The 24,337-nt window shown below is 42.9% G+C and overlaps 1 protein-coding gene across 1 annotated transcript in view; it reads left to right on the top strand.

Annotated features, from left to right (window-relative positions):
• The first annotated feature begins 1,543 nt into the window (after nucleotides 1-1,543).
• The window catches only part of LOC142384509 (aminopeptidase N-like), a 37,857-nt gene continuing 15,063 nt past the window's right edge, over nucleotides 1,544-24,337 (top strand). The window contains exons 1-12 of the mRNA XM_075470786.1: nucleotides 1,544-1,844; nucleotides 3,407-3,707; nucleotides 5,195-5,337; nucleotides 5,485-5,621; nucleotides 7,137-7,263; nucleotides 11,859-12,013; nucleotides 15,583-15,696; nucleotides 15,784-15,927; nucleotides 17,166-17,231; nucleotides 19,401-19,466; nucleotides 20,563-20,735; nucleotides 20,853-20,929. Coding sequence (XP_075326901.1) covers nucleotides 1,544-1,844; nucleotides 3,407-3,707; nucleotides 5,195-5,337; nucleotides 5,485-5,621; nucleotides 7,137-7,263; nucleotides 11,859-12,013; nucleotides 15,583-15,696; nucleotides 15,784-15,927; nucleotides 17,166-17,231; nucleotides 19,401-19,466; nucleotides 20,563-20,735; nucleotides 20,853-20,929 — 1,804 coding nt within the window. The remainder of the gene's footprint in view (nucleotides 1,845-3,406; nucleotides 3,708-5,194; nucleotides 5,338-5,484; nucleotides 5,622-7,136; nucleotides 7,264-11,858; nucleotides 12,014-15,582; nucleotides 15,697-15,783; nucleotides 15,928-17,165; nucleotides 17,232-19,400; nucleotides 19,467-20,562; nucleotides 20,736-20,852; nucleotides 20,930-24,337) is intronic.

Here is a 24,337-nt window from a genome sequence, read left to right as displayed (position 1 = left end):
CAGCTGTATCTTCAGCTGTATCTTCAGCTGTATCTTCAGCTGTAACCTCAGCTGTATCCTCAGCTGTATCTTCAGCTGTAACTTCAGCTGTATCTTCAGCTGTAACTTCAGCTGTATCTTCAGCTGTAACTTCAGCTGTATCTTCAGCTGTATCTTCAGCTGTAACTTCAGCTGTAACTTCAGCTGTATCTTCAGCTGTATCTTCAGCTGTAACTTCAGCTGTAACTTCAGCTGTATCTTCAGCTGTATCTTCAGCTGTAACTTCAGCTGTATCTTCAGCTGTAACCTCAGCTGTATCTTCAGCTGTATCGTCAGCTGTATCTTCAGCTGTAACTTCAGCTGTAACTTCAGCTGTAACTTCAGCTGTATCTTCAGCTGTAACTTCAGCTGTAACTTCAGCTGTAACTTCAGCTGTATCTTCAGCTGTAACTTCAGCTGTATCTTCAGCTGTAACCTCAGCTGTATCTTCAGCTGTAACTTCAGCTGTATCTTCAGCTGTATCTTCAGCTGTATCTTCAGCTGTAACCTCAGCTGTATCTTCAGCTGTAACTTCAGCTGTAACCTCAGCTGTATCTTCAGCTGTAACTTCAGCTGTATCTTCAGCTGTATCTTCAGCTGTAACCTCAGCTGTATCTTCAGCTGTAACTTCAGCTGTAACCTCAGCTGTATCTTCAGCTGTAACTTCAGCTGTATCTTCAGCTGTATCTTCAGCTGTATCTTCAGCTGTATCTTCAGGTGTAACTTCAGCTGTATCTTCAGCTGTAACTTCAGCTGTATCCTCAGCATCTTCAGCTGTAACTTCAGCTGTATCTTCAGCTGTATCTTCAGCTGTATCTTCAGCTGTAACTTCAGCTGTATCTTCAGCTGTATCTTCAGCTGTATCTTCAGCTGTAACTTCAGCTGTATCCTCAGCTGTAACTTCAGCTGTATCTTCAGCTGTAACTTCAGCTGTAACTTCAGCTGTATCTTCAGCTGTATCCTCAGCTGTAACTTCAGCTGTAACTTCAGCTGTATCTTCAGCTGTATCCTCAGCTGTAACTTCAGCTGTAACTTCAGCTGTATCTTCAGCTGTATCCTCAGCTGTAACTTCAGCTGTAACCTCAGCTGTATCTTCAGCTGTATCCTCAGCTGTAACTTCAGCTGTAACTTCAGCTGTATCTTCAGCTGTATCCTCAGCTGTAACTTCAGCTGTAACTTCAGCTGTATCTTCAGCTGTAACTTCAGCTGTATCTTCAGCTGTATCTTCAGCTGTAACTTCAGCTGTATCTTCAGCTGTATCTTCAGCTGTAACTTCAGCTGTAACTTCAGCTGTATCTTCAGCTGTATCTTCAGCTGTAACTTCAGCTGTAACTTCAGCTGTATCTTCAGCTGTATCTTCAGCTGTAACTTCAGCTGTAACCTCATCTTTAACTTCCCGGTTCAGGCGGGCCTTTGGCTGTTAATGAGTGACCTGTTGCAGTGACTGGGAGATGCTGCACGCCTACATATACGGGCTCCCCGTGCAGCCGTGCATGCAGAGTCACAGAGCAGGCAGCCAGACATCATGGGCAAAGGCTTCTTCGTCAGTAAAACTGTCGCCATCGTGGGGATCTTCGTGGGTGTGGCGGCCCTCTCCACCATCATTGCTCTGTCCGTCGTTTACTCCCAGGAAAGATCCAAAAACATCGATGATAATAACGGCGGTGGGGCAACCACCCCCGAGCCCAGCGTCACCACACCTGCCCCGTCCAACGAGCCCTGGGACCAGTATCGGCTGCCCAAGAGACTGGTGCCGGACCACTATAACGTGACCCTGCACCCCCGGCTCACACCAGACCCAACGACTGGACTTTACATCTTTACTGGTAAGACTTTTTGGGCTGAACCATCCCTCTCTGGAGCCGGACGGTTTTCCATCACACAGAGTTTGAGTTTCTCTCTCTGAGGACAGAAGGAGATCTTAATGCCAAAGATTAGGATGAAACTGTCCTGAGCTGCATTCAATCTTAAAGTCTGCACTGGAAAAAATCTAAATCTTACCAAGTATATTTGTCTCATTGAGTATCTCATTACACTTGATATAAGACACAACTGCCTAACAAGCACCATTTCAGCCAGATATAGGGACTTCTTTTAATACAATACATCTGGAATATCTTGTTAAGTGAAAAAGTCTTGAAAACATCTTGTTTTCAGTCATATTTCACGTGAAAGAAGCTTTTTTTTTTTAATTTCAAGATGTTTTTATGCTAATTTCAAGATCACTTTTAACTCAGCCTTGGAACGTGGTAAAACAACCTAAAACATGTTGAAATGCCTCAAAATGGCACAAATCTCCAGGTTTTAGTTGATGATTGTAAAACAAAGTTTGACTTTTAGTCTCTTTTGTTAATTTTTGGCAACTATTATTGAATAAGTCTCCACATTGAGCTGCAAATCCTCCAAGTTACCGTACTCAAACATTTGGCCACAATGCGCCTTAAAGCATAAAATTCATTACATTAAAGGATATGTACCGTCAGGTGAGGAGGATTACAGCAGGAATTCTCCTCTGTGGTGTCATTAAAGCAGAGAAACGAATCTTAACCGTGGAAAACAAAGTAAAAACACAGATAAATTATATTTCTGTTCATCTAATCTAGCTGTTTAAATATGAAAGTGAGTCGAAACGATAAATGAAACCGTCACAATGTCACACTGACTGTTCAATGAGCTTACACATGTAGAAAAATGAGATTTTCAGCTGCTTCCATCCATGTTTTTGCCATGTTTTACACAACCACTGTGCACTCGGCTCACGAATGGGAAGTTTTACAGCGATAACTGCGACTTTAGTGATATATATCGCACTGTAAGTACTGTAGAATCATTCGTTAATGGTAAATATCGTGCATGGATTGTGATTACAGGCTGTGAGGAACTGAAGTCTGAAGGACTAAATGTTCTAACAGATAGATGAATACGTTAATGTTACTTATCTCATATCTAAAAAGGGCTTTACCGCTGAGGCCTTTGAGTCTGAGAGACTTTTCCTTGTTTCATTGATGGAAATTCAACAACAAAAACCTGAATAACTGCTTGTTTTTGACCCACTGTTAGTTTTGGCTTATTTACCAAAAACTGAACATGGGTCTCAGTAATAATTCTGTAAATAAGATGCGTTTACATTTGGGGAAAATACAGTGAAATTATTCTAAAGTGAACAGGAGACGGGTGTGTTGGGCTTTAACTCACTTCCTGAAGCTCAGAACCAGAATGAATCCGTGTCTCTCTGTTAAATATTAATGAATGTGCAGCTCTAACGTGGGATGCAGCTCCACATTCCTCTGGCGTTTGTGGTTCTTCAGGACTTTGACTCTTGAAATAAAACTTTTCACATACAGGCCGGTCAGCTGACCCCAGTGTGTATCATCTCGTGGTGTTTCAGGTGACTCCAGTGTGCAGTTTCAGTGTGTGGAGGACACCAACCTGATTCTGATCCACTCCAACAAGCTGAACTACACCAGAGTCGATGGGCATTTGGCCACGCTCAGATCCATCAGTGGAGGCAGTGCGCCCTCCATCAGCTCCTCCTGGCTCAACCCGGTCACTCAGTACCTGGTTGTGCAGCTGAACGGGAACCTGATGAAGGACCACTGGTACCAGCTCCACACTAAGTTCACCGGAGAGTTGGCCGACGACCTGGGAGGCTTCTACAGGAGCGAGTACATCGAGAACGGAGTCAGGAAGTATGTGCATTTCCTGTTTATCGACATTATAAAATGTTTCTTTTCTAATTTCAGTGCAATCTGTTGGTTTCCTTAGCTAGGAAATTGTTTTTGAATTGGCTAATTTTATGAATAATTATGATTACAATTAATTGAATTCCAATTGGCTTGAATTGGACTTTATTATCTAAGTGCCTTGAGATGACATTTGTTGTATTTGGCGCTATATAAATAAATTAATTGAAATGAAATGAATTAATTTAAAGGAGCACTGTGCACAGAAATTAACTATAACTATCACCAATGGAGGGCAGTGTTTTGCCATTCCAGCACAGGAATCATCTGCCCTAAATCCCCATTTCCATCCCAGCTGCCTTATTTATATGCACTCACAGCCATGTTGTTTAGCTGAAGAACACCAAGACAAACACTCGTATATAGTTTTCTAATGATAATGAGCTGTTTCAAAGTCAGCAGAAGGAAGTTGGGATGGATTGATGGAGGGTATTTTCACAATGCTTCAAACGTATATAAACTCGTAATAAATGCTCGTAAATGTTGGGCAGTTCATTTCACCCTAACCTCTGAGAAGTTGGGATTTTTGTCTAAATCCTACAATACCCATGAGCCTCAGGTGCTGTTGCTGTAAAGAAGAACCCCGTTAAACTATCAATAAACCAAAAAAAATCAAGGCCTAATCATACTTTATCCCGTTAAATAGTAGACACAGACACCATGATGTCACCCACTGGTTTGTTAACTGTCATTTTGAAGCTTCAAATTTACATTCGGTTCATTTCATCTTCATGTTTTAGGAGCCAGAAGCGACCATAGTTGGACAATATAAGAGTGATACCTGAAATCTGATTGGACAAATCCTTGGCCAGGACGCCCTTGTAAAAGAGATTTTTAATCTCAATCTCATCTATTTTCCTGGTAAAATAAAGGTTAAGAAAGAAAGCATTTTTGGCTCCAATTTCAGTCAAATTATAGAATTATTATCAAAAGGGGCGCCGGCAAACCGACAAGAAGGAGGAAATGTATTTGTTTGTATGTGTTTTGACAAGCTGATGCTTTTTAAATGGAGCCAGCATCTAGTGGGGGTCTAAAGAGTGGTGTTATGTCCCTTAAAACTAAACTCGTGCTACACAACATATTGAAAATTGATTATTTCAATATCAATTTGTACAATAGTGATATCAGTGACATTTTGACTTGAAATAGGACAAGCAGGGGTGTGTTATTGAGGCGACATGTTGCAGATGTTCTGCACCACAGCTGCAGGTTGAAAGCAGCTAAAAATGTCTTAGTAAGACACTTCTGTTGCCTTCAGAAAGTGGATTTTTCCCTTTTGATGAGGTTAACATGGCTGTAACCGTCTGCCTGCTAAATGAATCCCAAGTCTATCGAATATTTTGTATTAATTCATATGTGGCTCATTGGTAAAAGGTTGAACATTTTGAATTTTTGTCCTGAAAATGAAGCCTTCTTGGTGTGTTTCCTGTTAGGGTTGTTGCTACCACTCAGATGCAGCCAACGGATGCCAGGAAGGCCTTCCCCTGCTTTGATGAGCCAGCGATGAAGGCTTACTTCCACATCACTCTTCTTCATGACATGGGAACGGTGGCTCTTTCCAACGGCAGGGATATCGGTCAGTTTGTCAGCAGCCAGAACCTGGCGGTACAGTTTATAGTAGTTTTATTTTACTATGAAGACAGTGATTGGTACTGAATTAGTTAAGGTATTAAAAAGTAAGATGGGAATAAAAAATGTTCTTTGTTTGTTTTTTGGTACGTAGAAAATTCCACTGTGACCGTTGACGGCGTTCAGGTGCAGCAAACCGTGTTTGAGCGAACCGAGAAGATGTCGACCTACCTGCTGGCGTTCATCGTCAGCGACTTCGACTTCATCACTAATACCATCGATGGAATTACGGTACTCGATCTCTGACAAAGATTATGTTGAATTCAGTTTGTATTGTCGGGCCGTTTAGTTCCTCAGTTCCTGCTGAACGCCACGAATCTAACGGACCCAAACGTGGAAATGATGTTCATGGGAAATCATGCCAACAGCTGATTTAGCATTAGCTGCGTCAAAGAAAGTAAAAAGTCGGTTTGTTTCAGTTCAGTTCAGCTCACTGCTAAAGCTGGATTTACAGTCGACGCGTCGCTCACGGCGCGGGCGGCCGTGATGTTTCAGGCCCGGCGCGCCATGAAAAGGCGGCGCGGCGCGTTGTCGTGCACCAGTCGAATCTTTGCGCACGCTGACAACGACAAACCGGACGGACCGACTGGAAAACTGGCTCACGGCTGACGGTTCTGTCATGTAAAATACTTTGTGCAATTATTTGTAAATAAATTACGTCGTTAGGAATTTGCTGTTGTTTCATTCACTGGAAGCGGCGTTAAATATTAGCGCTGTATAAAACCGATCTATTATTATTATTATTATTGTTGTTGTTGCATCCTGAAAGGTGACGATGATTCCCGAGTGTGTCCATTGAAGCACACTAGCCGACGCGGCAACCCTGCTATAGGCTGAAAGGGACAGCTCGCCTCTTTTGACATGAAGCTGTGTACCATCCCATATCAGCAGCATCATTTCTGAACATCTTCTTACCCCCTGCTGCGTCCTGTGAGCAGAGTTCCAGCTGAGTTTTGGTGCTGATGAAGGTAGTCCGGCTAGTTGGCTGGGGTTTAAAAAATAAAGCGTCTTGCTTCTCAAAACAATATGCGTTCAACAGAGTAATACATTTGCATCACAAAATGGTTCTCCAGGAAAAAGTCCGACCTCACAATCTCTTGGCCCTATTTTCTCTCCCTTCGTATCACTGCCTGCTGCCGACAGCCGCGCCTGTTACGGTGTTTGCTGCTCGGTCTGCACAGCAGGCAGTGATACGAAGGGAGAGAAAATAAAAGCACCTCGTAAAAAATGTCAACAAACCACCACCAGGATTCACCAACATGTTTGAATAAATCTCAAACCAACAGGAAGTCAGCCATTATTGCCATTTCAGAGCTTCATAATTATGAAGATCTCCAATCTTCCTGAACGCAATAGGAAGTCGGCCATTTTGAACTTACCCTGAAACTTTGGCACCTTTTTATTTGTATTTAACTCTTTACTGAGGTTTTATCAGATCTGTGGGATATTTGGTAAATCCATTCTTAAGACTCTGCTCATGCTAAGTTGCAAAGCCTTTAAGGTGCTGTTGAGGTGGATTTTACCATAAAGATCCCACAATTGATCTGAATCAAGGTCTGAGGACACTTAGAGGCCACAATCAGATATACACAGAAACAAATATATCACTAACTCGGAGTAGAATTATTTTTAACAGCAAGAAATAATGGATGAACTCTGTTTGAGGCACCGACTGTTGGTTTTTACAAACTTTTAACTGAGAGCTGTGTGATGGTGTGTTTTATTTCGTGTTTTGTGTGTGTTTAGATCCGCATCTTTGCCCGCGGACCTGCTATTGCTGCTGGCCAAGGAGCCTACGCCCTCAACAAAACTGGACCCATCCTTAAATTCTTTGAGAACTACTACAACTCCAGCTACCCGCTGCCCAAGTCTGGTGAGTCAGAAGTCAACCTTTAGCTTACAGACCTTAGGCCAGTGGTTTTCAAAGTGGGGGCCGCCAGGGGGCCTCAGAAAATTGGAGTGAAGATAAGAAAAAAATGCAAAAATGCAAAAATAGAAAATAAATTTTTTTTAAACATCATTATAAAAAATTGTCACATTTTTTAAATCAGTATTGTAAAATACAATTTATAATAATATATCATATGGAAATGTTATTTGCCACGCTTCTGTTCTGATTGGCTGCCAGTCAAAACATGGTAGACCTGGCGGTTTGCGCCTGTTCTGAAGCTGCGCTGCTCCTCAAGCTAGCGTGTAGCTAGCTTAGCCAAAATGGACAGATTTTTGACTTGGAAGAGACCGAAAGAACTGGCCGACTAAAATCAGAAAGGATGAGGCAGCATAGATTAAGTTTGGCTTTACAGCGTCCTCTGTCTGGAGAGCCTCTCAAACGAGTGTTCAAAACCTTCCAAACTTCAGCGTCACCTGATACTAAAACATCCGGCAGAGTCCGAAAAAACGGTGGACTTCTTCAGACGTAAAGAAGAGCATTTAGTCAGGCTGCATTCACACGGCGAGCTGCTGTCCGTGAAGAAAAGAAAGAAAATACCTTCTAAAAGTTTGTTTCTTTACATATTTGGTAGCATTGTCTGTGGTTTGGAAAGGGGGCCAGAAGCTGATACTGTTAGGGGGGCCTTGGCATGGAAAAGTTTGGGAACCCCTGCCCTAGGCCCAGTCTCAGTTTTAAGACCTTTTAAGACGATTCACAGTCATGATGTTTTAGTCAGTTCTGCCTAACTTAATATAACATTATTTCATAATAAGTCATATCACCTAACAGAGTGGGGTTATTGTGAGGATCACTGCCTGAAGCTTCTGGATGAAGTGATTCTGTGTTTCCTGTCTGAGGCGACACGAAACAAATCAACTTTAGAGAGAATTAGTGGAAATGAGACACAGAATGGCCAAAAAATAGACCAAGTGTGACCAAAAATTAGACATAAATCAACAATACAAGGACACTAAACAACCAGAAAGAGACGGCATGACTAGAGCAGGACACAACACGACAGAAAACAGGCAAAATACAGTCAGAAAGGGACAAAATAACCACAAAACAGGGACAAAACAGGGCCTGCAGGTGGCCTACTCTCTGGTTTTTCTGCCCTTCTGTTTGTGCTGAGCTGTGTTAAATGTGTAACTTTCCTTTTCCTGCTCACGTGCATGTCTGGTGCACATGTAAGCTTTGAAATGATTTACCTTTTATAGATTAGACATCGGCTAAAGCAGCCGAGTCAGCATTTCCAAACACAATAAAAGCCTCATCACCTCTCTGTTTTTATGGTTTTATCTGACTTTATCAGATAAACTGAGATCATCTGATTGTTTTACAGTCTTCACACAGCGGACGCTTCTTTGAGTAATTCTGTGTTGCACAACTTCATTTAACTTGGATCGAAATAAATTGATTTGGATGAAACTGGCGCTTCCAGCCACTTTGTAACGACTTCACACTCCTCCTTTAAACACGTCTGATGGTTTCATTTGAACAAATCTTACACAGATTAGAGCATCAGAACGTATTGATGTAATAAAACAATGATTTATTTCTTATTTGCTCTTCTGATAACGCCCACCTCTGATTGGACGAGCTGCAGAAGGAGTCCGACACGTTGTTGTGAGAATCAGCTCCATGTGAAGCCGAACCAACAGGAAAACGCTGCTAATATCAAATCAAATTTATTTATATAGCACATTTCATGTACAAACAATTCAAAGTGCTTTACAGAAAATAAAAAAATAAAAAAGATATGGATATGTATGCAATGACAGTTAGATGTTCGGTGTGGATCAGCCTTTACTTTCTATTGCTATCAAAAGGTTTCTGAACAGATTTTCTCTCATATTTGATTTTATTCAGCCAATTCAATTGTGTTGAATATTCATCCCTCACATGTAAATTAACAGTTAAATCAGTCATTTAACAATACCAGTAGATAACTATTTTTTAACAGCATAAAACAGTATTTGTAATGAATTGATGTCCAAATCCAAAATACGTTATTATACTGTTAAATAAATTACGGTAGATGTGCTGTAAAATACTAAAACACAGTTATCCTACCGTCATGTACTGTAATCCAAAAAACAGTATTATACTGTTTGATAAATAACAGTAGTTGCATGTTTTGCAGTTTTATTTTTTTTGCAGCATTATTTTGATTATTTCTATTTAAATATATATAATATATTTATTATATTATATTTCTATTTAAAAATATATTTAAATATATATAATATATTTATTATATTATATTTCTATTTAAATATATATAATATATTTATTATATTATATTTCTATTTAAATATATGTAATATATTTATTATATTATATTCATATTTAAATATATATTATTATATTTTGATTATTATTTTGATTATTTATCAAACAGTATAATACTGTTTGATAAATAACAGTAGTTGCACTGTAAAATAACAGTAAAATACTGGCGTCTGCTGCCAGTATTTTACTGTTATTTTACAGGGAAATTCTTTACAGTGAAAGATTAAAAAAAGACATTGATGTGAAATGTACTTTCTGTTCTACACATACTGAAACTGTTTCCTATTTATTTTGGCTCTATATCTGTGATATCTGCAACTTTATCGCTAACAATATTGATAATGAGTTTAATTTATCTGGGATCTGGTATTGTTTGGGCTCCCTGACTTTAACAAAACCAAAGAAAAAGCCAACATAACTTTTATTATCAACCTCATCATTTTAATGGCAAAATGTCATATCCATAAATGTAAATTCATAAAATAAACATCTTTTCTTGCCTTTCTCGGTGAGCTCGGGCAGCACATGACCAGAAAGCCATTAAGACTGTTTATCTGTGAACACTATATATTTTAATGTGAACTCTTTTATCCCCTGGCGTACAATATAGAAATGTTTCATGTTTAATGTAAAAAAAAAATTAAATTAAAAAATAAACTAAAAAACAACTAATGCCCCAACACGTAAAAAGTCTGGTTTGCGTCACTTTTAAGGGGAGATTGTCCGATGTTTGTGACGTTATACGAGGAGGCTGTGCCACAATCTGACCAGCAAAGAAAGCTTGTTTTCCAGTCCACACGCACACCGTAAACCTGAGGTTAAAGGTCAAAGGGCCTGGATGTGGCTTAACCACTAAAACAACTGCAGCAGAGCCCATAAAGGAAGCCGGCGTTGCACTTCAGTCCCACTTCTGTCACACGAAAAGGACGCACAGCCAGGTTTATATATCAGGACATAAAAGCTCATAAAAGGAGGTAAAAACAACCTCAGATGAGCAGCAACACACATCACACTGAGTCTTTATTCACCGAACAAAAACTGAGACAAAACACAGAAGCAGCGAGTGAGAAACTAAGTGAACATTAAAGGGACAGTTCGCCTCTTTAAAGGGACAGTTCGCCTCTTTAAAGGGACAGTTCGCCTCTTTAAAGGGACAGTACGCCTCTTTAAAGGGACAGTTCGCCTCTTTTGACATGAAGCTGTGTAACATCCCATATCAGCAGCATCATTTCTGAACATCTTCTTACCCCCTGCTGCGTCCTGTGAGCAGAGTTCCAGCCTCGTTTTGGTGTTGATGAAGGTAGTCCGGCTAGTTGGCTGGGGTTTAAAAAATAAAGCCTTTTGCTTCTCAGGACAATATGCGTTCAACAGAGTAATACATTTGCATCACAAAATGGTTCTCCAGGAAAAAGTCAGAGCTCACAATCTCTTGGCCCTATTTTCTCTCCCTTCGTATCACTGCCTGCTGCCGACAGCCGCGCCTGTTACGCTGTTTGCTGCTCGGTCTGCACAGCAGGCAGTGATACGAAGGGAGAGAAAATAGGGCCAAGAGATTGTGAGGTCTGACTTTTTCCTGGAGAACCATTTTGTGATGCAAATGTATTACTCTGTTGAACGCATATTGTTCTGAGAAGCAAAACGCTTTATTTTTTAAACCCCAGCCAACTAGCCGGACTACCTTCATCAACAGCAAAACGAGGCTGGAACTCTGCTCACAGGACGCAGCAGGGGGTAAGAAGATGTTCAGAGATGATGTTGCTGATATGGGATGTTACACAGCTTCATGTCAGAAGAGGCGAACTGTCCCTTTAAAGAGGCGAACTGTCCCTTTAAAGAGGAGAACTGTCCCTTTAAAGAGGCGAACTGTCCCTTTAAAGAGGAGAACTGTCCCTTTAAAGAGGAGAACTGTCCCTTTAAAGAGGCGTACTGTCCCTTTAAGAGGGTCAGCAGCAGCCAGGAGCTGCTGATCAATGATCTGATTAACACGATGCCAAGGAGGAAAGACATCAGAGCAGATGCTCAGAGGTGAAAAGGTTAGCATCATGCTATCGTTTTTTGTGCCATTCTGGTTATGAGTGTGTTGGCCAGCAGGGGGCAGTAGCAGCTTTGGTTTTGCCCCTCAGAATAAAGCTCTGGGTCTCACGGTACATCTAGCTGGTCTCTTCTTGGGTTAAGCTTTTCTGTTACACGGCGGGATGCTCTGCAGGCGACTGGAAACAGTGAACCTCTCCTCCGTCCTGCCACAGATCAGATCGCCCTCCCGGACTTTAACGCCGGCGCCATGGAGAACTGGGGTCTGATCACCTACAGAGAGACGGCGCTGCTCTACGACGAGAAGTTCTCCTCCAACTCCAACAAGGAGAGGATCGCCACCATCATCGCTCACGAGCTGGCCCACATGGTGAGTTTAACAGAAATAGAAAAATACTTTATTCAAATTAGTCAAGTAGCTCAACATTTTTTTTAAATATTTACAATGATTGTATTAACAACAACAATAATAATAACAATTCTAGTAAAAAATTCTACTACTAACTAATAATAATAATCATAAATTACTAAATACACAGATTAATTAAAAATAAATAAATGACTAAAAATCAAAAACACGTGCCATAAAACAGCTGCACGTTCTTTACGGGTTTACACGTGAATAAAAGCTCAGATTGTGAACTTTGTACCGTCAAGCCTTTGAGAAGTTGAGTTTCAAAAGCTCAGAAAGTATTTTTCTTATAAATGTAAATGTACTTTATTTATACAGCAGGTAATAAATAAAGAGAAGAAGAAGTAAAAACAAATAAAAACAATAAAAGAACAGTGAAAGCAATAAAATACAACAACATCGAATAAGATAAATTATCCATATACCCCATATTTCTTATTGGTTCAGTCTGCTCAGTTAAATTTATTTTTACCTTTTATTGTTAAATGTACAAATCTGTTTTCATTTAGTTTACTGATGTTTATTATTATTATTATTATTATTATTATTATTATTATTACTATTACTATTATTACTATTATTATTATTTACCCTACTCTTCATACTGGAATAGAGTGAGGAGGAAATAGATATAAATTAAAGATAAATTACTAAAAATAGGAAAATGAATTTACCAATAAAATATAGAAACAATAAATGTAATATATAAATAATAATAATAATAATAATAGAAGCCATAAAACTAGTAGAAGGCGAGGGTGTATAGATGTGTTTTTAGCTGCTTTTTAAAGTTTAATATCTGTTGACTGACGAATATACACTGGTAGAGAGTTCCAGATTTTTGGTGCATAAAAACAGAAAGCAGCTTCACCCGTCTTTTTATATTTCATCCTAGGAATATTTAACAAAGTAAATATGCTGCATGAGATGCAGCTCATGCAGCAGCCCTGAGTGAAAGAACAGCAGAAATATAAATGTTTGAACTTGTTGTCTTTGGATCTGACTGGGTCAGAACTGACTTCGTCAGTTAAATTCCTGCTTATTGACACCTCATTAGATCCTTTTTGGTCATTATGAGCTTAAATCTTTGTATTTTAATGGTTTTGACTTCACTTTTAGACCAGAAAACATCAAAGTTTAGCTAGTAGGACGTTAAATCTCCATATTTGCCTCGTTTTAAAGCTGTAAAGCTGTAAAGTTTGACTCCACGGCTGCTGGTTTCTCATGTTATCGGGTTATTTGCCTTGTTTTAAAGCTTTTAAACTGTAAAGTTTGACTCCACGGCTGCTGGTTTCTGGTGTTATCGGGTTATTTGCCTTGTTTTAAAGCTTTTAAACTGTAAAGTTTGACTCCACGGCTGCTGGTTTCTGGTGTTATCGGGTTATTTGCCTTGTTTTAAAGCTTTTAAACTGTAAAGTTTGACTCCACGGCTGCTGGTTTCTCATGTTATCGGGTTATTTGCCTTGTTTTAAAGCTTCTAAACTGTAAAGTTTGACTCCACGGCTGCTGGTTTCTGGTGTTATCGGGTTATTTGCCTTGTTTTAAAGCTTTTAAACTGTAAAGTTTGACTCCACGGCTGCTGGTTTCTGCTGTTATCGGGTTATTTGCCTTGTTTTAAAGCTTCTAAACTGTAAAGTTTGACTCCACGGCTGCTGGTTTCTGGTGTTATCGGGTTATTTGCCTTGTTTTAAAGCTTTTAAACTGTAAAGTTTGACTCCACGGCTGCTGGTTTCTGGTGTTATCGGGTTATTTGCCTTGTTTTAAAGCTTTTAAACTGTAAAGTTTGACTCCACGGCTGCTGGTTTCTGGTGTTATCGGGTTATTTGCCTCGTTTTAAAGCTGTAAAGCTGTAAAGTTTGACTCCACGGCTGCTGGTTTCTGGTGTTATCGGGTTATTTGCCTCGTTTTAAAGCTGTAAAGCTGTAAAGTTTGACTCCACGGCTGCTGGTTTCTGGTGTTATCGGGTTATTTGCCTTGTTTTAAAGCTTTTAAACTGTAAAGTTTGACTCCACGGCTGCTGGTTTCTGGTGTTATCGGGTTATTTGCCTCGTTTTAAAGCTGTAAAGTTTGACTCCACGGCTGCTGGTTTCTGGTGTTATCAGGTTATTTGCCTCGTTTTAAAGCTGTAAAGCTGTAAAGTTTGACTCCACGGCTGCTGGTTTCTGGTGTTATCGGGTTATTTGCCTCGTTTTAAAGCTTTTAAGCTGTAAAGTTTGACTCCACGGCTGCTGGTTTCTGGTGTTATCGGGTTATTTGCCTTGTTTTAAAGCTGTAAAGCTGTAAAGTTTGACTCCACGGCTGCTGGTTTCTGGTGTTATCGGGTTATTTGCCTTGTTTTAAAGCTTTTAAACTGTAAAGTTTGACTCCACGGCTGCTGGTTTCTGGTGTTATCGGGTTATTTGCCTCGTTTTAAAGCTGTAAAGCTGTAAAGTTTGACTCCACGGCTGCTGGATTCTGGTGTTATCGGGTTATTTGCCTTGTTTTAAAGCTTTTAAACTGTAAAGTTTGACTCCACGGCTGCTGGTTTCTGCTGTTATCGGGTTATTTGCCTTGTTTTAAAGCTTCTAAACTGTAAAGTTTGACTCCACGGCTGCTGGTTTCTGGTGTTATCGGGTTATTTGCCTTGTTTTAAAGCTTTTAAACTGTAAAGTTTGACTCCACGGCTGCTGGTTTCTGGTGTTATCGGGTTATTTGCCTTGTTTTAAAGCTTTTAAACTGTAAAGTTTGACTCCACGGCTGCTGGTTTCTGGTGTTATCGGGTTATTTGCCTCGTTTTAAAGCTGTAAAGCTGTAAAGTTTGACTCCACGGCTGCTGGTTTCTGGTGTTATCGGGTTATTTGCCTCGTTTTAAAGCTGTAAAGCTGTAAAGTTTGACTCCACGGCTGCTGGTTTCTGGTGTTATCGGGTTATTTGCCTTGTTTTAAAGCTTTTAAACTGTAAAGTTTGACTCCACGGCTGCTGGTTTCTGGTGTTATCGGGTTATTTGCCTCGTTTTAAAGCTGTAAAGTTTGACTCCACGGCTGCTGGTTTCTGGTGTTATCAGGTTATTTGCCTCGTTTTAAAGCTGTAAAGCTGTAAAGTTTGACTCCACGGCTGCTGGTTTCTGGTGTTATCGGGTTATTTGCCTCGTTTTAAAGCTTTTAAGCTGTAAAGTTTGACTCCACGGCTGCTGGTTTCTGGTGTTATCGGGTTATTTGCCTTGTTTTAAAGCTGTAAAGCTGTAAAGTTTGACTCCACGGCTGCTGGTTTCTGGTGTTATCGGGTTATTTGCCTTGTTTTAAAGCTTTTAAACTGTAAAGTTTGACTCCACGGCTGCTGGTTTCTGGTGTTATCGGGTTATTTGCCTCGTTTTAAAGCTGTAAAGCTGTAAAGTTTGACTCCACGGCTGCTGGATTCTGGTGTTATCGGGTTATTTGCCTTGTTTTAAAGCTTTTAAACTGTAAAGTTTGACTCCACGGCTGCTGGTTTCTGGTGTTATCGGGTTATTTGCCTCCATGTTTCTCACCTTTTCTCTGCTGCCCCTCCAGTGGTTCGGGAACCTGGTGACTCTGCGGTGGTGGAACGACCTGTGGCTGAACGAAGGCTTTGCTTCGTATGTGGAGTACCTGGGGGCGAACGAGGCTGAGCCCTCCTGGAACGTGGTGAGGACCCCCCCCATCTTCTCAGGGCCTCCATCAGCAGTGCAGGTGACGGCGTTCTGAACCCACCGTCTCTTTGTGTCCTGGCAGAAAGACCTCATCGTGCTCAATGACGTCCACAGAGTGTTCGCCATCGACGCCCTGGCCTCCTCTCACCCTCTGTCCTCTAAAGAAGAAGACATCCAGAGACCGGCGCAGATCAGCGAGCTGTTCGACGCCATCTCATACAGCAAAGTGAGCGCACACAACCAGCCGATTCACAGCTGTGTGTCAGATTAAATCAGAAGGGAAACAGCTGATTCACAGCTTAAATCAGAAGGGAAACAGCTGATTCACAGCTTAAATCAGAAGGGAAACAGCTGATTCACAGCTTAAATCAGAAGGGAAACAGCTGATTCACAGATTAAATCAGAAGGGAAACAGCTGATTCACAGCTTAAATCAGAAGGGAAACAGCTGATTCACAGATTAAATCAGAAGGGAAACAGCTGATTCACAGATTAAATCAGAAGGGAAACAGCTGATTCACAGCTTAAATCAGAAGGGAAACAGCTGATTCACAGCTTAAATCAGAAGGGAAACAGCTGATTCACAGCTTAAATCAGAAGGGAAACAGCTGATTCACAGCTTAAATCAGAAGGGAAACAGCTGATTCACATCTTAAATCAGAAGGGAAACAGCTGTGTGTCAGATTAAATCAGAAGGGAAACAGCTGATTCACAGCTTAAATCAGAAGGGAAACAGCTGATTCACAGCTTAAATCAGAAGGGAAACAGCTGATTCACAGCTTAAATCAGAAGGGAAACAGTTGTGTGTCAGATTAAATCAGAAGGGAAACAGCTGATTCACAGATTAAATCAGAAGGGAAACAGCTGATTCATATCTTAAATCAGAAGGGAAACAGCTGATTCACAGATTAAATCAGAAGGGAAACAGCTGATTCACAACTTAAATCAGAAGGGAAACAGCTGATTCACAGATTAAATCAGAAGGGAAACAGCTGATTCACAGATTAAATCAGAAGGGAAACAGCTGATTCACAACTTAAATCAGAAGGGAAACAGCTGATTCACATCTTAAATCAGAAGGGAAACAGCTGTGTGTCAGATTAAATCAGAAGGGAAACAGCTGATTCACAGCTTAAATCAGAAGGGAAACAGCTGATTCACAGCTTAAATCAGAAGGGAAACAGCTGATTCACAGCTTAAATCAGAAGGGAAACAGCTGATTCACAGCTTAAATCAGAAGGGAAACAGTTGTGTGTCAGATTAAATCAGAAGGGAAACAGCTGATTCACAGATTAAATCAGAAGGGAAACAGCTGATTCACAACTTAAATCAGAAGGGAAACAGCTGATTCACAGATTAAATCAGAAGGGAAACAGCTGATTCACAACTTAAATCAGAAGGGAAACAGCTGTGTGTCAGATTAAATCAGAAGGGAAAACTTTACTGAATGTGTTCTCGCCCTCAGGGAGCGTCTGTCCTCAGGATGCTGTCAGACTTCCTGACTGAGGACGTCTTCCAGATGGGACTCCAGGTGAGGACTGATCACAAAATACAGTGTTCTGATGTCAAATTATATTATATATTAATAAGGATGACAAACTATCCTAAAATTTTTGCTGCTCTTGATTGTATTTCTTAGTTAATTTATCATTACTGAACATTAAGAGAAATGAACACTTGTATGACTTCAAACAGAAAGTTTCAGAGAGAACATCATCATGTAAAGTGTCACTGAGCTGCAGATGTTTTACATTTGGTAAAAAGGTCACTTCTTACAGGCAGAATTCAGAATAGAGGGATCTCTGAAGGTATCCGACTGGTTAGAACACCCACGCACACATCTGTAATCATCTGTAATCATATTCTGACTGTTCAGAAGTCCACTTCTAGCCATTAACTAGGTGGCAGGTTAAAAAAGAGGGCACGTACCCTCACTAAGGCCGAGTAAGAAAACTGAGGATAAGAACTTCAGCTCTGAGTTGTGCCCCTAACCCCCTCTGGTGGAGTTTCAAAGCACAGACGTCCTCATTCATTTGGAACTTTCACTTTCATCTTCCCCCTAAATCATCCCCAACATCGATAAAACAGTGTTAAACCTCACCAGCCACTCTGAGGTGATAACCATCGTCAAACCGAATGTTTTTACCTCAGTTAAACTGATGCAGAATTATAATATATTATAATTATAATTATACATTATAATTATTATATTATTATAAAACTTTAACATCAGAACTGTCACCAAGCTCGTTTTACCTCAAACTCTGCCATGTGCCAACAACCCCAAGAGTCTGTTAGTTTTAACAGATCATTTTTTATTTTTCATCATAATCAGTAAAGTGCCTCAGATCAATCTAATCCAATCCAATCCAATCTAATCTAATCCAATACAATACAATCTAATCCAATCCAATCTAATCTAATCCAATACAATACAATCTAATACAATCCAATCTAATCTAATCCAATCTAATACAATCCAATCTAATATATCAATCCAATCTAATCTAATCTAATCTAATATAATCTAATCTAATCCAATCAAATACAATCTAATCCAATCTAATCTAATCCAATCTAATACAATCCAATCTACTATATCAATCTAATCTAATCTAATCTAATCTAATCCAATACAATACAATACAATCTAATACAATCTAATATAATCTAATCTAATCCAATACAATACAATCTAATACAATCTAATCCAATCTAATCTAATCTAATCTAATCCAATCTAATACAATCCAATCTAATATATCAATCTAATCTAATCTAATCTAATCTAATCTAATACAATCTAATCTAATCCAATCTAATCTAATCTAATACAATCTAATACAATCTAATCTAATCTAATCTAATCTAATCTAATCCAATCCAATCCAATCCAATCTAATATATCTGATCTGATCTAATCTAATCTAATCTAAAATGTCTGCAGGTAAACATCCACTCACATTCAGATTCAGCAGAAGCTGATTACAACAACGAGTTGGAAACTCTGCCTGAAATCATCCCAGGAATGAACGTTTAGGAGCAGCAAAACTCTCCCAATAAAACCTCTGTTTCGTGTGTCTTAAGGTCTGATTAATCAGACACGAACTGCAAGTATCTTAAAGTCCAACCTCAGATGAACACATCACACTGTGTCATTATTTACTGGATTAAAAAAGCAGTTCTTACTTCCATGGGAATAATTATCAAATAAAACAACCACAAAGCCACTGAAACCAAATAAGGACGGACAAGTTTTTAATTTTTTTATTCAGGGTGAATAATTAAAAACCTCGTCGATACACAGCTCAGCTGAAATAAAATGACATTATATAAATATATTGAGTTAATTGACTTCATTTATTAGTCTTTTATCCAATTTTATGGAGTTTTATCCAGTTTTATCCAGTTTTATGCAGTTTTATCCAGTTTGATCCAGTTTCATGCAGTTTTATCCAGTTTTATCCAGTTTTATCCAGTTTTATGCAGTTTTATTCAGTTTTATCCAGTTTTATGCAGTTTTATCCAGGCTGCTGACCTATGAACCTCCTGTTTCACATTGAAGTGAAGCTGAAGGAGCTGATCAGAGTGTGAGCTCTTACTGAAGTCTCCAAACTGTTTAACTTTTAATGCAACATGTTGAACAGTTAAAGGAGAACAGTGGTGTGATGCAGCTGCCTGTCTTCTGTCCATCCCGCAGACCTACCTGAAAGAGTTCGCCTTCGGAAACGCCATCTACACAGACCTGTGGAAGCATCTGGAAACGGTACGTTGTCCTCCGCACACTCTCCACGTTTCTGCCGTGTTTAAAAGAAGCTGAAACTTGTTGTGTTTGCAGAGTCTGAACACAGCTACAAACCAAATCTGCTCCTTTTCCCCCTTTTCCTTCGTTAGTTTAACAGTTTGGTGAATTAAAGTGTAGCTCCAGCTAGGGATGGGAATTGATAAGATTTTTACGATTCCAATTCCATTTTCGATTCTGCTTAACGATTCGGTTCTTTGTCGGTTCCCTTATCGATTCTCATTTGGAGAAAAAGGACAACAAACCGATCGATTAGCATCAACTTTGTTTAGTTTAGAAGCAACACGAGTCGTGACCTCACAAACCCAACAACGGTCAGGTCCACATTGGTCTATCCTGGCCTGGGTAATTGAACTCTTCCTGCTCTGGTGAAAGGAGAAGCTGGAGGTAGAGGTGAACTGGGGGTAGTACCACCAGCCTCTGGCTCTGAGCCAGTCAGGCTCTGTCTCTCATGATTTCATCTAAATGTAATGCCTGAGAAGGCATTCATTTAACCTTAACCGTTACTAACAGCAGCTTTTACAATCAGGCAAATGGTGCTAACATGATAGGCAGTGTTAGTTAGTTAGTTACCTGCAGTGTTAGCCGAGGACATGCTAACGTTGCTGGGTTCAGATTCACCAACGTTAATCATTCATTCATAGTTATTGCATGTTGGTAGTATTTCCTCCCTTTGGTGAAATATTCACTTTGCAAGTTGCCCTGTTGTCCTCTTTTTTAGGGATGTATAACCAAAGTTTCGAGCGTTTGTACCGCTTGGGCGCCATGTTTACTGTTGGCTGCTGGCTGCGCTGGACTCGCCACGCAACGCTGCGTGGTGACGTCATTCGCGCCCACTGGAATCGATAAGGGAATCGTTTGCAAAATCGCCAAAACGATTCCAAGGAACTGAAACACTGGGAACCGGTTCTCAAAAAAAAACGGTTTTCGATTCTTATCCCTATCTCCAGCTTTCTGGCTCCAACCAGCTGATTTTTGTTTCCATTTGAACCACAGAATGTCCCATTTCGGTGCTGTGGAGGGGATGAGTGTGCAGTTACTTTGTTTCTGGCTTCCACAGGCGGTCACGGCCAGCGGCACCATTCTCCCCAAAACCATCACTGAAATCATGAACACGTGGGTGCTGCAGATGGGCTTCCCCGTGGTCACCATCAACACCGCCACCGGGGCTGTTTCCCAGAAGCACTTCCTGCTGGATCCAGACTCTGAAGTCACCGCTCCGTCCCCCTTCAAGTATTTAACTCCTGTTTATCGTCCTCTTTAACCTCCTCCGCTGAGACAGATATTAGAAAGCATGTGGAGTGTATACAGATGTATAACCCTAATCCAACCCGGGTGTTTCTGCTGCAGCTATCAGTGGATTGTTCCAATCAGGTGGATGAAGAATGGAATGGTCCAGAACGCCACGTGGCTGGAGACTGAATCAGGTACACAATACAGACCCGAGAAGAAGGAACGTCTTAAGTAGGGCTGGGCAAGTTAACTCGGTATCATCGCGTTAACGCATTATTGTTTAACGCCAATAAATATTTTATCGCGCATTAACGCATTTTTTTTGTTTTGGGTTTAAAAAAATATATATAATTTAATTACTCCCCCTTGAGCTGTCACCTTATCGTGGTGGGGGGGTTTGCGTGCCCCAATGAGTCTGGGAGCTATGTTGTCTGGGGCTTTAAGCCCCTGGTAGGGTCACCCATGGCAAACAGATCCTAGATGAGGGACCAGACAAAGAACAGTTCACAAGACCCCTATGATGAATAATATTTATGGACACCGTGTTCCCTTGCCCGGACGCGGGTCACCGGGGCCTCCCCCTGGAGCCAGGCCCAGGGGTGGGGCCCGCCGGCGAGCGCCTGGTGGCCGGGTCTGTGCCCGTGGGGCTCGGTCGGGCACAGCCCGAAGAAACGACACGGGTCCCCCTTCCGACAGGCTCACCACCCGTGGGAGGGGCCATGGGGGTCGGGTGCAATGTGAGCTGGGCGGCAGCCGAAGGCGGGGACCTTGGCGGTCTGATCCTCGGCTACTGAAGCTGGCTCTTGGGACGTGGAACGTCACCTCTCTGCTGGGGAAGGAGCCTGAGCTGGTGCGCGAGGCTGAGCGGTTCCGGCTAGATATAGTCGGACTCACCTCGACGCATGGCTTGGGCTCCGGAACCAGCCTCCTCGAGAGGGGTTGGACTCTCTTCCACTCTGGAGTTGCCCGCGGTGAGAGGCGTAGAGCAGGTGTGGGCATACTTATTGCCCCCCGGCTGTGCGCCTGTACATTGGGGTTTACCCCGGTAGACGAGAGGGTAGCCTCCCTCCGCCTTAGGGTGGGGGGACGGGTCCTGACTGTTGTTTGTGCTTATGCACCGAACGGCAGTTCAGAGTACCCACCCTTTTTGGAGTCCCTGGAGGAGGCACTAGAGAGTGCTCCTCCGGGAGACTCCCTCGTCCTGCTGGGGGACTTCAATGCTCACGTGGGCAATGACAGTGAGACCTGGAGGGGCGTGATTGGGAGGAACGGCCCCCCCGATCTGAATCAGAGTGGTGTTTTGTTGTTGGACTTCTGTGCTCGTCACGGATTGTCCATAACGAACACCATGTTCAGGCATAAGGGTGTCCATATGTGCACTTGGCACCAGGACACCCTAGGCCGCAGCTCGATGATCGACTTTGTAGTCGTATCATCGGACTTGCGGCCGTATGTCCTGGACACTCGGGTGAAGAGAGGGGCGGAGCTGTCAACTGATCACCACCTGGTGGTGAGTTGGCTCCGCTGGTGGGGGAGGAAGCCGGTCAGACCTGGCAGGCCCAAACGTATTGTGAGGGTCTGCTGGGAACGGCTGGCGGAATCCCCTGTAAGGAGGAGTTTCAACTCCCACCTCCGGCAGAGCTTCAACCATGTCCCGGGGGAGGTGGGGGACATTGAGCCCGAATGGGCCATGTTCCGTGCCTCCATTGTTGAGGCGGCCGACCGGAGCTGTGGCCACAAGGTGGTCGGTGCCTGTCGTGGCGGCAATCCCCGAACCCGCTGGTGGACACCAGTGGTGAGGGAGGCTGTCAAGCTGAAGAAGGAGTCCTATCGGGCCTTTTTGGCCAGTGGGACTCTGGAAGCAGCTGATGGGTACCGACAGGCCAAGCGGAACGCAGCCTCGGCGGTTGCTGAGGCAAAAACTCGGGCTTGGGAGGAGTTCGGGGAGGCCATGGAGAACGACTTCCGGACGGCCTCGAGGAGATTCTGGTCCGCCATCCGGCGGCTCAGGGGGGGGGAGCGGTGCACCGTCAACACCGTGTATGGTGAGGGCGGGGCTCTGCTGACTTCAACTAGGGACGTCGTGAGTCGGTGGGGGGAGTACTTCGAGGGCCTCCTCAATCCTACTGACACGCCTTCCGATGAGGAAGCAGAGTTGGGGAGCTCGGACGTTGGGCCTCCCATTTCTGGGGCTGAGGTTGCCGAGGTGGTCAAAAAACTCCTCGGTGGCAAGGCCCCGGGGGTGGATGAGGTCCGTCCTGAGTTCCTCAAGGCTCTGGATGTTGTGGGGCTGTCTTGGTTGACACGCCTCTGCAGCATCGCGTGGACATCGGGGGCAGTGCCTCTGGACTGGCAGATCGGGGTGGTGGTCCCCCTCTTTAAAAAGGGGGACCGGAGGGTGTGTTCCAACTATAGGGGGATCACACTCCTCAGCCTCCCTGGTAAGGTCTTTTCGGGGGTACTGGAGAGGAGGATCCGCCGGATAGTCGAATCTCGGATTCAGGAGGTGCAGTGTGGTTTTCGTCCTGGCCGTGGAACAGTGGACCAGCTCTATACCCTCCGCAGGATCCTGGAGGGTGCATGGGAGTTCGCCCAACCGGTCTACATGTGTTTTGTGGACTTGGAGAAGGCGTTCGACCGTGTCCCTCGGGGACTCTTGTGGGGGGTGCTCCGGGAGTATGGAGTGCCGGACTCCTTGATATGGGCTGTTCGGTCCCTGTATGACCTGTGTCAGAGTTTGGTCCGTATTGCCGGCAGTAAGTCGGACATGTTTCCTGTGAGGGTTGGACTCCGTCAGGGCTGCCCTTTGTCACCGATTCTGTTCATAATTTTTATGGACAGAATTTCTAGGCGCAGCCAGGGCGTTGAGGGGGTCCGGTTTGGCGACCTCAGAATCGGGTCTCTGCTTTTTGCGGACGATTTGGTTCTGTTGGCGTCGTCAGGCCGTGACCTTCAGCTCTCACTGGAGCGGTTCGCAGCCGAGTGTGAAGCGGCTGGGATGACCATCAGCACCTCCAAATCTGAGACCATGGTCTTCGGCCGGAAAAGGGTGGAATGCTCTCTTCGGGTCGGGAATGAGATCCTTCCCCAAGTGGAGGAGTTCAAGTATCTCGGGGTCTTGTTCACGAGTGAGGGACGAATGGAGCAGGAGATTGACAGACGGATCGGTGCGGCGTCTGCAGTGATGCGGGCTCTGCACCGCCCCGTCGTGGTGAAGAAGGAGCTGAGCCAGAAGGCGAAGCTCTCGATTTACCGGTCAATCTATGTTCCTACCCTCACCTATGGTCACGAGCTGTGGGTAGTGACCGAAAGAACGAGATCGCGAATACAAGCGGCCGAAATGAGTTTCCTCCGCAGGGTGTCTGGGCTCTCTCTTAGAGATAGGGTGAGAAGCTCGGTCATCCGGGAGGGGCTCGGAGTAGAACCGCTGCTCCTCCGCATCGAGAGGAGTCAGATGAGGTGGCTCGGGCATCTGTTTAGGATGCCTCCTGGATGCCTCCCCGGTGAGGTGTTCCGGGCCCGTCCCACTGGGAGGAGGCCCCGGGGAAGACCCAGGACACGTTGAAGAGACTATGTCTCTCGGTTGGCCTGGGAACGCCTCG

The sequence above is a fragment of the Odontesthes bonariensis genome, chromosome 7 (assembly GCF_027942865.1).
Source record: "Odontesthes bonariensis isolate fOdoBon6 chromosome 7, fOdoBon6.hap1, whole genome shotgun sequence".
In the NCBI taxonomy this organism is placed as follows: domain Eukaryota; kingdom Metazoa; phylum Chordata; class Actinopteri; order Atheriniformes; family Atherinopsidae; genus Odontesthes; species Odontesthes bonariensis.
Note: the sequence above shows the minus strand (reverse complement) of the source record. Positions and strands in the feature narration are given on the sequence as shown.